General features: G+C 45.9%; 1 protein-coding gene across 1 annotated transcript in view; it reads right to left on the reverse strand.

The window, feature by feature from the left end:
* The window catches only part of pkd1b (polycystic kidney disease 1b), a 130,198-nt gene that overhangs the window by 42,725 nt on the left and 72,774 nt on the right, over positions 1-14,699 (reverse strand). The window contains exons 23-29 of the mRNA XM_052033354.1: positions 12,119-12,329; positions 11,590-11,713; positions 10,470-10,619; positions 9,051-9,157; positions 5,256-5,464; positions 1,815-1,935; positions 263-414 (exon numbers count right to left, since the gene is read on the reverse strand). Coding sequence (XP_051889314.1) covers positions 263-414; positions 1,815-1,935; positions 5,256-5,464; positions 9,051-9,157; positions 10,470-10,619; positions 11,590-11,713; positions 12,119-12,329 — 1,074 coding nt within the window. The remainder of the gene's footprint in view (positions 1-262; positions 415-1,814; positions 1,936-5,255; positions 5,465-9,050; positions 9,158-10,469; positions 10,620-11,589; positions 11,714-12,118; positions 12,330-14,699) is intronic.

Here is a 14,699-nt window from a genome sequence, read left to right on the forward strand (position 1 = left end):
GGGATGAGAAACAACTGCCAGCCTTGGCAACGGCACCTATGTGCTGAGAACTTGATAAATGAAAATCTAACCATGAGAATAAATGAACTCCCACAAATTGAAAAGGAAGTGAAAGACTTGTTTGCTGAGGCCCTGGGTAAAAGTTTCTGGAAGATATTAAACTATGTGTAAATGTGAATGCTACAAGGAAGCATTGTTACTTTAATTAATGACTCTTTAAAATTATGCGACCAAGTTCTGGGATTGGTGGAAGCTCCCTCACCGATACGAGTGGAAATGGCAGAGCCCGGTATGGGGGTTGGCTCCAGGCTGGTCAAGAAACTGCTGGCCATTCTTCTTGATGAACTGAGGGAAGACGACTGATGTGGCTTCCTCTCTCCAAGGTCAGACCAGGTACTGAGAGAGCTTTCCAAGCTGCAGCAAGGTAAAAGACAGGTCACATCAGCAAACACTGATACCCATGATCTTATCAATACTGCCATTGACCTAGCCTGGCCCTTCCACCAATGCCACTCATTAATTCCTCTCAGAACCTTGTCCAAGTGACAGTAGCTGGTATCACTCATCAAAATACAGGAGCAGAAAGGAAGACAAGGCTTGATTCCTTCATCTTGCATTCCTGTTGTGAGCTGCTGGGAAGATTGGCTTCACCATGTACACAGCTAATAGATGACACTTGGGTCTTGTAACCTCCTGACTGGTTTTAAGTGTTGATTAAGTTCCTTAGGATGTTTTACTACATTAATGATCCTACTTTTTAAAATAAACTGCTGATTTGTTGAGAGGCAGAGCTATGGGATGAATGTTGGTCAGGACACCGAGTTTAGCCTTTGTTTGAAAGACACATCTCCAAGCAGCATTACACCCATACCTCACTGGAGCTTCCCCCTAAGGTAACCTATGACTTGCTGAGTTGCATTCTCTCTCTGACTCAGCAAGTCATGGGTAACGCAGGGGGAAGTTGAATTCAGTCACTGTCGATGGTGGGCACCTTTTTACACTTGGACGAACCTGACTGGACCCTCCAATGTAGGTCTACTTTTGGCAAGTTCTCACAAAGAGTGACAGCTGAATCTTGCAGTTTTGACTACAAAGTCAATAATGGAAAATCGGAAAAGACCCAGTGAACAGCTGTACTAGACAACTCTAATACAAACTAAAAATGCTGGAAATACTCGGCAGGTCGGGCAGCATCTGTAGAAGGAGAAACACAGAGTATCAGGTCAATGACTTTTCATCAAAAATAAGGAAGTTAGAAATGGAACAAGTTTAAAGTTGGAGAGTAAGTTTGGGGGGGGGGTTTGAAAGAAGGAGTAATAGGGGAGGTCAGTGACAGTGTGGAAACTAAGAGATTGAGTAACACTGGTGGTGCTGGTGTTAACTGATGCTTGTGTATAACATTTACGTCTGGGGTGGTTTAAATGAAGGACACAAGTGAAGTCTCGCGTACAGAAGAGGACAGAGAGAATCCCAGCATTGTCTGCTTTTATTTCAGATTTCCAACATCTGCAGTATTTTGCTTTTGTCTGATGCACCATGCTATGGACACTTCCCACCCCACTGAAAACCAAGTAATCTCCCGGGAGAGATACAAGGTCTAGACAGGCACAGGCCAATTTCGGAAAATATAATGTGGAACTGTGGAAAGCAAATTAGCATGCAGTCCACTATGTTCTGGCATAGGAACCACTTCCTAATATTTAAAATGGAGGTGTATTTACATAACCTGCAATTTACACAACCTCCAAGAAATATGGCCTCTATCTCCTATGCAACTTTTTTTGATCAAAGTGTTGATGATGAGTTATACACACTGCTCAGAGACCAGGTCCACCTCTGCCCTCGGAGAGAAACGCCCACTGTCTGATGTCACCTGGTCTGATGACCTGTCATTAACTTTTGCTTCTTCTGCAATGCTCCTCATGAGATCTTCATCTGGGAATGAAACACAAGATAAGCATTAGGAACTGAGGTGTCAGCAAGGCACAAATGCACTGAAAGATGACCCCGCACATCTCCTTTGAACTTGTACCATCTAACCTTAAATGCATGCCCTCTAATATTAGACATTTTGACTTTTGGAAAAAGATAACAGCTGTCTACCCTATCTATGCCTCTCATAATCTTATAAGCTTCTATCAGGTCTGCCCTCAGCCTTCGCCATTCCAGAGAAAACAACCTAAGTTTGTCTAACCTCTCCTTATAGCACATGCCCTACAATCCAGGCAGCATCCTGGTAGACCTCTTCCGCACCCTCTCCAAAGCCTCCACATCTTTCCTAAAATGAGGCAACCAGAATTGAATGCAATACTCCAGATGCCACCTAACTGGAGTTTTATAAAGCTGCAACTTAACTTCCCGACGCTTGAGCTCAATGCCTTGACTAATAAAGGCAAGCATGCCGTACACCTTCTTTACCACCCTATCAAACTCTGCAGGCACTTTCAGGGAGCTATGGACTTGGACCTTAATATCCCTCTGTACATTAACACTATTAAGGGTCTTGCCATTAACAGTATACTGTCCCTTTACATTTGACCTCCCAAAGTGCAACACCTCACACTTGGCCAGATTAAACTCTATCTGCTATTTCTCCGCCATATCTGCAACCGATCTATATCCTGCTCTATCCTTTACCAATCTTCTACGCTATCCACAGCACCACCAATCTTTGTATCGTCTGCGAACTTACTAACCCACCCATCCACATTTTCATCCAGGTCATTTACATACATCACAAACAGCAGAGGTCCCAGTACAGATCCCTGCAGAACACCACTAGTCACGGACCTCCAGCCAGAATAAGTCACATCGACCACTACTCTCTGTCTTCTATGGGCAAGCCAATTCTGAATCCAAACAGCCAAGTCACCGTGAATCCCACGCATCTTAATCTTCTGGATGAGCCTACCATGAGGGACCTTGTCAAACGCCTTACTAAAATCCATATAGACAACATCCACAGCTCTACCTTCATCAATCACCTTCATCACCTCCTCAAAATCAAGTTAGCAAAACATGACTTGCCCCTCACAAAGCCATGCTAACTGTCCCTAATTAGGCCATGGTTTCCCAAATGCTCATAAATCTTATCCCCTAAGATCCTCTCCAGTAGCTTCCCAACTACTGACGTGAGACTCATTGGTCTACAGTTTCCAGGATTATCCCTGTTTCCCTTCTTGAATAATGGAACAACATTAGCTACTCGCCAGTCCTCCGGGACATCGCCTGTAGCTAGAGAGTCCCGGAAGATCTTGATTATGGCCCCAGCAATCTCATCTCTTGCCTCTCTCAATAATCTGGGGTATACCCCATCAGGCCCTGGGGACTTATCCACCTTAATGTTCTTTAAGAGACCCAACACAACCTCATTCTTTATCTCAAAATACCCTAGCATAGTAGCACACTCCACACTGAACTCACTATCCTCCACATCTTTCTCCTTTGTAAATACCGATGCAAAGTACTCATTTAGGACCTTGCCCACAACCACCGCCTCCAAGCACATTCCCTCCTTTATCCTTGGATGGTCCTACCCTCTCCCTAGTTATCCTCTTGCTCTTGATGTATGTATAGAATGCCTTGGGACTCTCTTTAATCCTACTTGCCAAGGACTTCTCCTGGCTCCTCACAGCTCTCCTAATTTCTCTTGAGTCCTTTTCTAGCTTCTTTATAATCCTCGAAGGCTCCATTTGACTTTAGCTTCCTAAACCTTAAATAGGCTTCCTTTTTCTTCTTGACTAAGTTCACCACCTCTCTCGACATGCAAGTTTCCCTCACCTCGCCATCCTTGTCCTTCCTTCTTACTGGAACACAATATATTCAGCAGTATTTTTACTCTCTTTTTTGATGCATGTACTCTGTATTTTTTCATGGATTCAATAAAAATATTGTAAAGAAACCCTCCTGGATGCACCCAACAAATTCTGCCCTGTCTAAACTTCTTGCACTAAGGAGGTCCCAGTCTATACTGGGGAAGTTAAAGTCACCCATAACAACAACATTGTTAGTTTTACACCTTTCCCTAATCTGCTTGCATATCTGTTCCTCAGTGTCCCAGTGGCTGTCGGTGGGTTCTGTAGCATAACCCCATCGGAGTGATTGCACCTTTCTTATTTTTGAGTTCTACTCATATAGACTCAATGGATGAGCCCTCCATTTTTTTCCCTTCTAGTGCAGCTGTGATATTGTCCCTGATTAATAACGCAACTCCACCCCCCCCCCCCCCTTTACCTTCCTCTCTATCTTTTCTAAAACATTGAAACCCTGGAACATTAAGCATCCATTCCTGTTCCTCTCTCAACCAAGTCCCTGTAACGGGGTAGGGATTCTCGCTGGTATTTTGGGAAGTGAAGGTACTGCTGGGAAAATTTCTCTATCATAAAACTGGGAATATACAACAACAGCATGAATTTTTGTAGCACTCTTAATCTTGTAAAACATTCAAGATATTATCAGTCCAAACAAAAGGAGAAGGTTGTAGAGCAGGGGACCAGAAGCTTGGTGAAATGGGATGATTTTAAAGAACAACTTAATGGAGGAAAGAGATACAGGAAGGTCTGGTGATGGAAATCCAAAGCTCAGGGCCCCTTCTTCTCAGGCAGTCCCTCGGGATCAAGGATGACCTGGTTGCACTCCAGTTCTGAGGTGGCTGGTGGAGCCAATGTGGAACCCACTGCCTTTGCTCCAGGTGAAATGGGCGAGTGAGATGTTTATGGCATGCTCTGATCTCATAGAGTCATAGAGCAATACAGCACCAATACAGGCACTTCGGCCCAACCAGTCCATGCCAACCACGGTGCCCTCCCAGCTAGTCCAAATTTCCTGTGTTCAGCACATATCCCTCTAAGCCCCGCCCCTCCATGTACCTATCCAGGTGCTTCTTAAATGATGCTGTTGTACCTGCCTCACTCACTTCCTCTGGCAGCTCGTTCCAGATACTCAGCACCCTCTGCGTGAAAAAGTTGCCCCTCAGGTCCCTTTTAAATCTCTCCCCTCTCACCTAAACCTATGCCCCCTAATTTTGGACTCCCCTACCCTGGGGAAAAGATTGTTACCGTCCACCTTATCTATGCCTCTCATAACTTTAAACACTTCTATAAGGTCGCCCCTCACTCTCCTCCGCACTGTTGGCCGATGGATGGATTTGAGGTTCTCACTGCCATCTCCAATGCTCCTTCTCCACACTTCTGTCTCTGTGTGCCAACCTCCAACGTAACCACTCCCAATTACTGAACAAGATAACTTTCTCTTACCTGATGCCGTCAGGTGATTGTGTTTCAAACTCCTGCTGTCATAGGAGTCTGAAATGGAAAAGGAGAGTGGATCCTCATCCGAGGACGAACAGGACTTAATCCCCTGTTTCCGCAAAGGCTTCTTCCTCTTCAAAATTTTATTCTGACTTAAGAAAGGGTCGCGGTTCAAGAGGTCGGGGAAGTTGAAAAGACTGTCGTATGATGGCCAGCTGTTCAAGAGGCGGCAGGTTTGGAGGAGAGAGAGCACAGCACTCAGTGAAGCAGCAACATTACAGTTCACGCAGTCCAGCAATAGCTGAGAGCTGATGCCCAGCTTTGAAGAGCGATACAACCCACTTATTTCTGAATAGTGTTTACAGTATCTTCTTCAACCTTAAGGTATCTTAAAGCCATCAATATATTTTTGAAAGATAATCTATGTCCTAATCTTTGATAGCACCCTATATGTCTACACGGAGATCCCACAAATAGAAATATGATCAAGACTGTTTTGAGTGATGTTAATAAACTAACATGTACCCACCACTCTCTGTGTAAAGGCCTTAGCTCTGACATCCCCCCATACCTTCCTCCAATCACCTTCGTATATTAGTATATTAACATCACTCAGAATTGGTATTTATTCATTTTCTGGGATCTGGTTATGGCCAACATTTATCACCCATTCCCAGTCGACCCCGAGAGGGTGGGGGGTGAGCCACTGCAGACCCTCAGGTGAAGGTACTCCCGCAGTGCTGTTGCGGAGGGGAATTCCAGGATTTAGATCCGGCAATAATGAAGAACTGGGTGCTGTATTTCCCAAATCAGTGAGGTGCACGACTTGGAGGGGAACCTGCGGGTGGTGGTGCTCCCGTGTCCTTCTTGGTGGTGAAGGTCACAGGTTTGGGAGGAGTGGTGGAGGAAACAAATATTGAAGGTGGTTGCTGGGTGGCCAACCAAGCATCGGTTTTGTCCTGAAGGGTGTTGAGGACAGGGAAGACCACCTATACTCTTGTTCAACGTTGCACGGCAAGCACTAGCTCTCCCACTCGAGAAGATAGAATGAGTCTCAGTTTAAGGTCTGAAAAAACAGAATAGCTCTGACATTGCAGCAGTCTTCTGAACAGTCCAGATTTTGTGCTCAAGTCTCCTAAACCTGGAGCCAAGACCTTCTCACTCATGGTGGATGGAACAATTTTCAGTTGGACAACCACCGTCAGTATTAAATGCTCCCAAGTCGCCTTCTCATTCATGCTTCAAGCTGAATAAGATGCTTATACACTGTCCCAACATCTCTCAGCCCTAACCACAGAGCAGTACGGGACATAGAACATTACAGCACAGTACAGGCCCTTAGGCCCACAATGTTGTGCCGACATTTTATCCTGCTCTAAGATCTATCTAACCCTTCCCTCCCATATACCCCTTCCATTTTTCTATCATTCATGTGCCTATTTAAGAGTATCTTAAATGTCCCTAATGTATCTGCCTCCACCATCTCTGCTGGCAGTGCATTTCATGCACTCACCACTCTGTGTAAAAGACCTACCTCTGACATCTCCCTTATACCTTCCTGCAATCACCTTAAAATTATGTCCCCTTGTGTCCCATTTTTGCCCTGGGAAAAGGTCTCTGACTGTCCACTCGATCATAGCCTCTTATCATCTTGTGCACCTCTATCAAGTCCCCTCTCATCCTCCTTCTCTCCAAAGAGAAAAGCCCGAGCTCACTCAACCTATCCTCATAAGACATGCTCTCCAATCCAGACAGCATCCTGGTAAATCTCCTCTGCACCCTCTCTAAAGCTTCCACATCCTTCCTATAATGAGGTGACCAGAACTGGACACAATACTCCAAGTGTGATCTAACCAGAGTTTTATAGAGCTGCAACATTACCTTGCAGGTCTTGAAATCAATACCCCGACTAATGAAGGTCAACACACCATACGCCTTCTGAACAACCCCATCAACCTGCATGGCAACCTTGAGGGATCTATGGACGTGGACCCAAGATCCCTCTGTTCCTCCACACTTCTAAGAGTCCTGCCACTAACCTTGTATTCTGCCTTCAAACTCAATCTTCCAAAGTGTATCACTTCACACTTTTCTGAGTTGAACTCCATTTGCCACTTCTCAGCCCAGCTCTGCATCCTATCAATGTCCTGTTGTAATCCACAGCAACCTTCTATACTATCTGCAACACCACCAACCAATGCCTGGATTGGAGGGTATTGAATATGAGGAGAGGCTTAAGGTGCTAGGGCTTTATTCACTGGAAAGGAGGAGGATGAGAGGAGACATGATAGAGGTATATAAAATATTGAGAGGAATAGACAGAGTAGACAGTCAGCGCCTCCTTCCCAGGGCACCAATGCTCAAGACGAGAGGTCATGGCTTTAAGGTTATGGGTGGGAGGTTCAGGGGAGATGTCAGAGGGAGGTTTTTCACCCACAGAGTGGTTGATGCATGGAATGCACTGCCTGGGGTGGTGGTGGAGGCAGATACATGGAACAGGTTCAAGAGCTTGTTGGATAGGCATATGGAGGAACGTGAGATAGAGGGATATGCGGGAGGAAGGGGTTAGGTAGTGTGAGGGTGGTCTGATGGACGGCACGACACGGTGGGCCGAAGGGCCTGTTTTGTGCTGTATGGTTCTACGGTTCTATGGTTCTATGGTTCATGTCATCTGCAAACTTACTAACCCACCCTTTCACATCCTCATCCGAGTCATTGATAAAAATCACAAAGAGCAGGGGTCCCAGAACAGATCCCTGTGGAACACCACTGGTCACCGACCTCCAGGCAGAATACGCTCCATCTTCCACCCCCCTCTGTCTTCTATGGGCGAGCCAATTCTGAATCCACACAGCCAAGTTTCCCTGGATCCCATGCCTCTTGACTTTCTGAAAGAGCCTTCCATGAGGAATCTTATCAAACGCCTTACTAAAATCCACGTACACCACATCCACTGCTCTACCTTCATCAATGTGCTTTGTCACATCCTCAAAGAATTCAATCAGGCTCGTGAGGCACAACTTGCCTCTCACAAAGCCATGTTGACTGTCCCTAATCAACCTATGCTTCTCCAAATGTCCATAAAATCCTGTCTCTAAGAATCTTCTCCAGTAATTTGCCCACCACTGAAATAAGACACTGAAGTTGGTCCTACAAAGACTATTTCACCCACCAACCACCTTGGACTGACTATATGAGCTGGACAAATACTGGTCAATAGATGCAGTTTTGTGCTTGGGTTATCCCACAGAAATTAGTCAAGACTCCACCTCGTCTCACATGAAACTCTCTGCCCAAAGGCTTCAATAAGTCTTTACCCCATTTGTTGCAGCTAGATGTGCAGCTTGGTCCAAAGAATGACAGGCCAATCTAGTCCCAAGGAATCTGACTAAAGGAAAGTTGTACTGTGCTGCAGAGGAGTGGGTGAGAAAGCTATGACAGGCTGATAAATGTTGTTCCAATTTGCTATCTACCCGAGCCATACGGCCATTTTTCCCCAAAGTAAAAGCATCTTGCTGACTCACGTTGGACACAACACCTTTTATCAACTCACTTGTGGCTGCCCTTCACGCATGAGGTGAGCTACTTACCCACATTGCAACATCCTCAACCAGTATCTGCACGTACAAACTCGGAAGTCACTCACTAGCCATCTGATGCAGTGGCCACTAGACTGCCCTTCCATAGCCCAGGGGCGCTCTAGCAGAACTGTAACTTCCTCAAGTGCTGCCTCAGCTCAGAACAGGGATCACACCTGGGGCTTCTTATCCTTTACCCAGTGTGTCAAAGCAAAGCGCCTACTCTACCACGAGGTTGTTGTTGAAGAAAGCGAAGCATCTGCACCTCCCATTGATCAGCTGCGGAGCAAATCCAAAATCAGGTTCCATCTGTTTACTTCCAAGGGATTCCTGCCCAGACACAAAGGAATAAAGTCGCTGAGAATCATCAGGGAATGAACAAGGTTTAACACACACTGCAAGTATACGGTATAGCTTGCTATAGCAGAGCAGGATTCATCAGTTCACTAACAGTGTAACTCACCACAAAATATAAATTGGTAAACTGGTAAATTGGTTTATAATTGTCACATGTACCGAGGTACAGTGAAAAACTTTGCTTTGCATGCCATCCATACAGATCATTTCATTACATCAGTGCATTGAGGTAGTACAAGGGAAAACAATAACAGAATGCAGAATGAAGTGTTACAGTTACAGAGAAAGTGCAGTGCAGGCAGACAATAAGATGCAAGGCCATGATGAGATAGATTGTGAGGTCAAGAGTCCATCTTATCATACTAGGGGACTATTCACTAGTCTTATAACACCGGGATAGAAGCTGTACTTGAGCCCAGTGGTACGTGCTTTCAGGCTTTTGTATCTTCTGCCCGATGGGAGGGGGGAGAAGAGAGAATGACCAGGGAGGGCGGGGTCTTTGATTATGTTAGCTGCTTTACTGAGGCAGTGGGAAGTATAGACAGAGTCCATGGAGGGGAGGCTGGTTCCCGTGATGTGCTGGGCTGTGTCCACAACTCTCTGCAGTTTCTTACACGGTGCTGGGCAGAGCAGTTGCCTTACCAAGCCGTGATGCATCCAGATAGGATGCTTTCAATGGTGCAATGATAAAAGTTGGTGAGGGCCAAATGGGACATGATAATTTCTTCAGCCTCCTGAGGAAGCAGAGGTGCTGGTGCGCTTTCTTGGCCGTGGCGTCTACGTGGTTGGACCAGGACAGGCTTTTGATGATGTTCATTCCTAGGACTTGAAGCTCTCAACCCTCTCGACCTCAGCACCACTGAGGTGAAGAGGAACGTGTGCACCGCCCCACTTCCTTTCTGAAGTCAAATATCTGTTGATCCTTATGTGAGTTAACCAAGCTTTTGATTAGATATCTATTATTCAATTTAATCCTCAATTAAATTGCAGCCTGTAACTCATTCCTGGATACCTGTTATTCCATGTATAAATCATCCAAACTCCTCAATTATTTGAAGAAGAGTGGGGAGGTCTTCCTGAATGCCTTGGTCAATGTTTATCCCTAAATGCCTTCATTAAAACAACTTGGTCACTGTTTGTGGGACCTTCTTATGCATCAATTAGCTGCTGGATTCCCTGCACTGTCACATTGACAGCACAGTGACAGTGAAAGCATTGAGTCTTAAAGCCACTTTGTAAATTCTCTCCTAAATGACCAGCTTAGCTGGAGCAACCTCACACTTACGTAACTGTCCAAGCTTCCATCCACAATGGAGTCCTGGCCTCTGGGGATGGACAGGAAGGAGGAGCTGCCAAGCTCGGAGGGGTCCAGGTACACATCCATTTCCACAGACTGTGTCTCTTTGGTGGGAGGTTCTGGGTTATCCACCGTGACCTGAGACAGAGTGACAATGTCATCAAGGGTGGCCACAGTCTTCAATAGCAGAGCTGGGTTACGGTGAGTAGCAGACTCACAGTAGTAGTTGCTGGTGTACTGCAGGCGCGAGGAGGTGAAAGGGGATGTTAAACGTGCTGAATTATTATTGTAAATGATTCCAGCCCAACGAGAATCTGCTTTAAGCCCTTATCTTGGCTGAACTCACCTTTCTGGTTTCTGAAACGTTATTATGTTGTAGTCATCGCCAGACCAAGGATGACCCAGGGCTTTGTGCATATGGAGAAAGAAACCACCTCAAGCTTTGCCAGGTCTCAACACCCTGCACTGCCCCAAGTCCCACACAGCACACAGCACGCAGGCTGAGGCTGGGAGTGCCCAGGTTCTCTTCTAGTTGTAGCCAAAGTGGAACAAGATTGGCAGAGAACACAAGCACCCTTTAAAATGGGAAAATCTCCAGGCGTCCTTCAGAATGGACACCTTATGTTGTGACTGGGCATTACTGGCTGATGTGCCAAACCCCGTCCCTGACCCTTGGCTGTGGTTTGGAGTCATGATGGGTGAACAGGTCATTGTCCCTGGTGCACATCGCTATTACTGCCAGAAACAGTGGAACAGAATGGAGTTCAGTTCCAACATCCACAACAGTTGATCAGCCTGCCAACTTCCACTGTCTCAGCTGACTGGTGAAGAACTTGGCCACTTGAGTAAGGCCAAGCCTAGCATCATAGAATATCAACCCCAACATCACAAACCAACTCTAATGACATGGAGCATCAATCCCATCATTAAGGAGGGCGTGCAAAACTCAGTGTCAGAGGCCACAACCTCTGAGCTGGCAGAAAAATGAGGAGAAAAAGAAACAAAAAGCAAAATTAAGTTTGAGATGGGATAAATATTACCTAAAAAAGATACTGGTAACTATGGGAACTCATGCTTTCACACAGTAGATACATAATGCCAGCCTTACCTTGCTACGTGTTCTTCTGAAGAGGAAAGTGAAGAGGAGGTGGACCGGGAACACCACGCCAGCCAGGACAATGCCAACCGCCACCGTCTCACCTGTGACAGTGGCAAGGTACGCCACTGGAAGGCTGTTCACAAGACAACATTTGTTAAGTAGTTTGTCAACCTTAACTACAAACGTCCTTGTTTCCCACTGTTAGAGGATGAGCAAGGCATTTCTACAGGTGTGGCTTTAATGTAGAACGTTACAGCACAGTACAAGCCCTTCAGCCCACAATGTTGTGCCAACATTTTATCCTGATCTAAGAATCCGGCTTTGTCTCCTACCCTGTTGCATTCAGGGAAAAGATTCAGTCTTGGCACTCGGGAGGGTCAGCACATGATTGCACATGCACACAGCTGGAATGCAGAGCACAGACCACAGGACACTGATTCCCTGACCCAGATATCAACTCACTGACCTGGACCACGGGCCACTAACTCAAGTCACGAACAGAAGGGGTTGCGTGTGAGAACATCGACTGGGTACAGACCTCTTGCTTTTGATTCCGACAGCTCCATACCACACCGCCCCCACGGTAAAGAACAAGTATATGAGGAGGGTGCAGCAGGTGACTCGCTGGACTCGAGTGAAGTTGCTCCGTGGCAGACGATCCCAGACTGAGAGCCAGATGTGCTTCTCTGACACGCCGCGCTTCAGTTGTGAAGCAAAGATGCGGGAAAAACGACGCAACTCCTGGGGGCCTGGTGACCAAAGAACGGGTGAGATGGGTCAGTATCACCCATTCCCATTTTGCCTGCGTCCTGCACTCAGCTAATGAACTCCTGCTGAAGCACATTACGGTCAAAGCTGCTGCCCAGTTAACACGCAATAGGGTCTCACAAACACTAAAGAATTAAATGTTCAATTAATCTGCTTTTGGTGAGTGTATGAGGGATGAGCATTGTCCACGATCCCAGGGAGAACTTCCCACTTCTTCATACAGAATTATGAGACCTTTAAGAGCACATGACGGTACAAAAAGGACCTCAGTTTAACATTTGCTCCATAAAATGATACATCTTGCAGAATGGTACTCCCTCTGTAATCCAACTTCTATCTTTTCAGGAGCTAAACCCTCAACTTTCTGATAGCAAGCAGACACTCCACTGCAAAGGTAATTAATGTCATACTGCCTCCTGCGAGCAAGAAGTCAGGACTAGTGGAATATGCAATTGATGTGATCCAGGATTCCAGGAGAGGTCACAGAATCTTTGGAATGAAGGAGATCTGGAGGGTATTCAACTGAAGTGGATACAATGAGAGAATTAGGGAACAAGGGAAAAATTTGATGTTATCACCCCATTTTGAAATAAGATAGTGATAAGTGATGAGCATAGGAAACTATCTGTAGACAGAATGGGCTCCCTTGAAAACTGTGAAAGCTGACTAATAACCTGAAATAAAGGAGCAGTCCTTCCCCCATCCTCAGTGTGCGCCCCAGAGTTCTCCAGGTGATGGATCATTGTACAATACAAGCAGGCGATCTGAACTTACTACGCCTGGCACAGTTTTTACTTCAGTAAATCACTGACAGACACTCCCATGTGCAAAGGTTGGGTGTTGACCTGAGCCCCCCTCTGCTCTCTCAGGCAGACATGAAAGCATTACTTTGAAGGCAGTGGGAAATCAGACTCTGCTGCGTCTGCGTGGGTTTCCTCCGGGTGCTCCGGTTTCCTCCCACATTGCAAAGACGTGCGGGTAGGTTAATTTGGGTTTAAAATGGGCGGCGCGGACTCGTTGGGCCGGAAGGGCCTGTTACCACGCTGTAAATAAAATCTTTAAAAAAATAAAATCTTAAAATTCTTAAGATAAAAGAAACAGCTCAGTGGGTACCTGAAGGCTGAAGTCCAGTAGAAAAGCGGCAAAGTAAAGAATAGATGGTGGATGGAAAGAGTGCCTGAGGTCGAACAGTGCAGATTCTTCAGCACTGTCAAGGTCACTTATGGGCCAACCACCTAGTTTTTGTGCCACCCCAAACCATGGACCCAAAGATCCCATTCCACTGAGTGGCAGGAGCAGATGGGTGAACTTATGAAAGACAGAGAGGCAGCCAGCATCCACTGGAAGGAACAAAGACTTTCTCAACTGCAACATTTCCCTTGACTCCATCCCACTGCAGACTACTCACTCTGGCCTTGCTGCCACTCCTGATTGACAAGAAGATGAAAGAGCCATATGCCAGCTGCAAGACAACAAACCCTTGGAAGCAGATGGTATCCCTGCTGAAGTTAGTGGTGGGGAACTTCAGTTACAAATCCAGAACCTCATTATCCACATCTGGAAAGGAAGGATGCTGGGGACACAGTAATCATAATTATCTTCAAGAAAGGAGATAAATATGGCTTGAATATCTACAGCAGTCTTCCTACTGTCTGCCACAGGGGAAGTCATGACCAGCTTTCTCCTCAGCTGTCTCCTCCATGGTCAAAGAACTGCTCCCTGAATCATATTATGGATTCTGTCCATCTAGAGGCAACAAGAGAAAAGCAGAGAGCAGCATCAACCCTAAACATGACCTCTTTACAACCTCACTACAGCCTTCAACTTCATCATCTGCAAGAGACTGAAGCAACTTCCTTAAATTCAGCTGTCTGCAAAAAATTGCCTCAATCTTATGCTTGCTTTATTATAGCATGCAAGCCATGATCCTAGCTTACAGAGCTAATCTCAGTGAAGACGTGTGTCAAGGAAGGCTGCACCATTGCCCTGGCACTATTATTCAATCTTTTCTGATGCATTGCTGCACCTCACCTCTAACGTGCTTCCTGCAGGAGTGGAGCTAATTCTCAGAGAACCAATGGGAAACCGTTCAACCAATGTCACCTCCATTCTAGAGTACTCCAACCTCGATAGTTGAGCTGCAGTGCATTTACATTTACAGCTCCAAGGCATTGTCAACTCATCCATCAAAGCAAACAAAGAGATGGACTTTACTCTTGACATCCACAAAACAAAGATCCTCAGCCAACCTGTCCCCAATGTACAACTCCCTCTCAGTGAAAGCCAATGATGAAATTCTCCATCATCTTCAGTGTGCTGACACAGCCTTTGGGAAAAGAGTGTTTGAAGAT

This window comes from Pristis pectinata, chromosome 18 (assembly GCF_009764475.1).
Source record: "Pristis pectinata isolate sPriPec2 chromosome 18, sPriPec2.1.pri, whole genome shotgun sequence".
NCBI classification, from domain to species: domain Eukaryota; kingdom Metazoa; phylum Chordata; class Chondrichthyes; order Rhinopristiformes; family Pristidae; genus Pristis; species Pristis pectinata.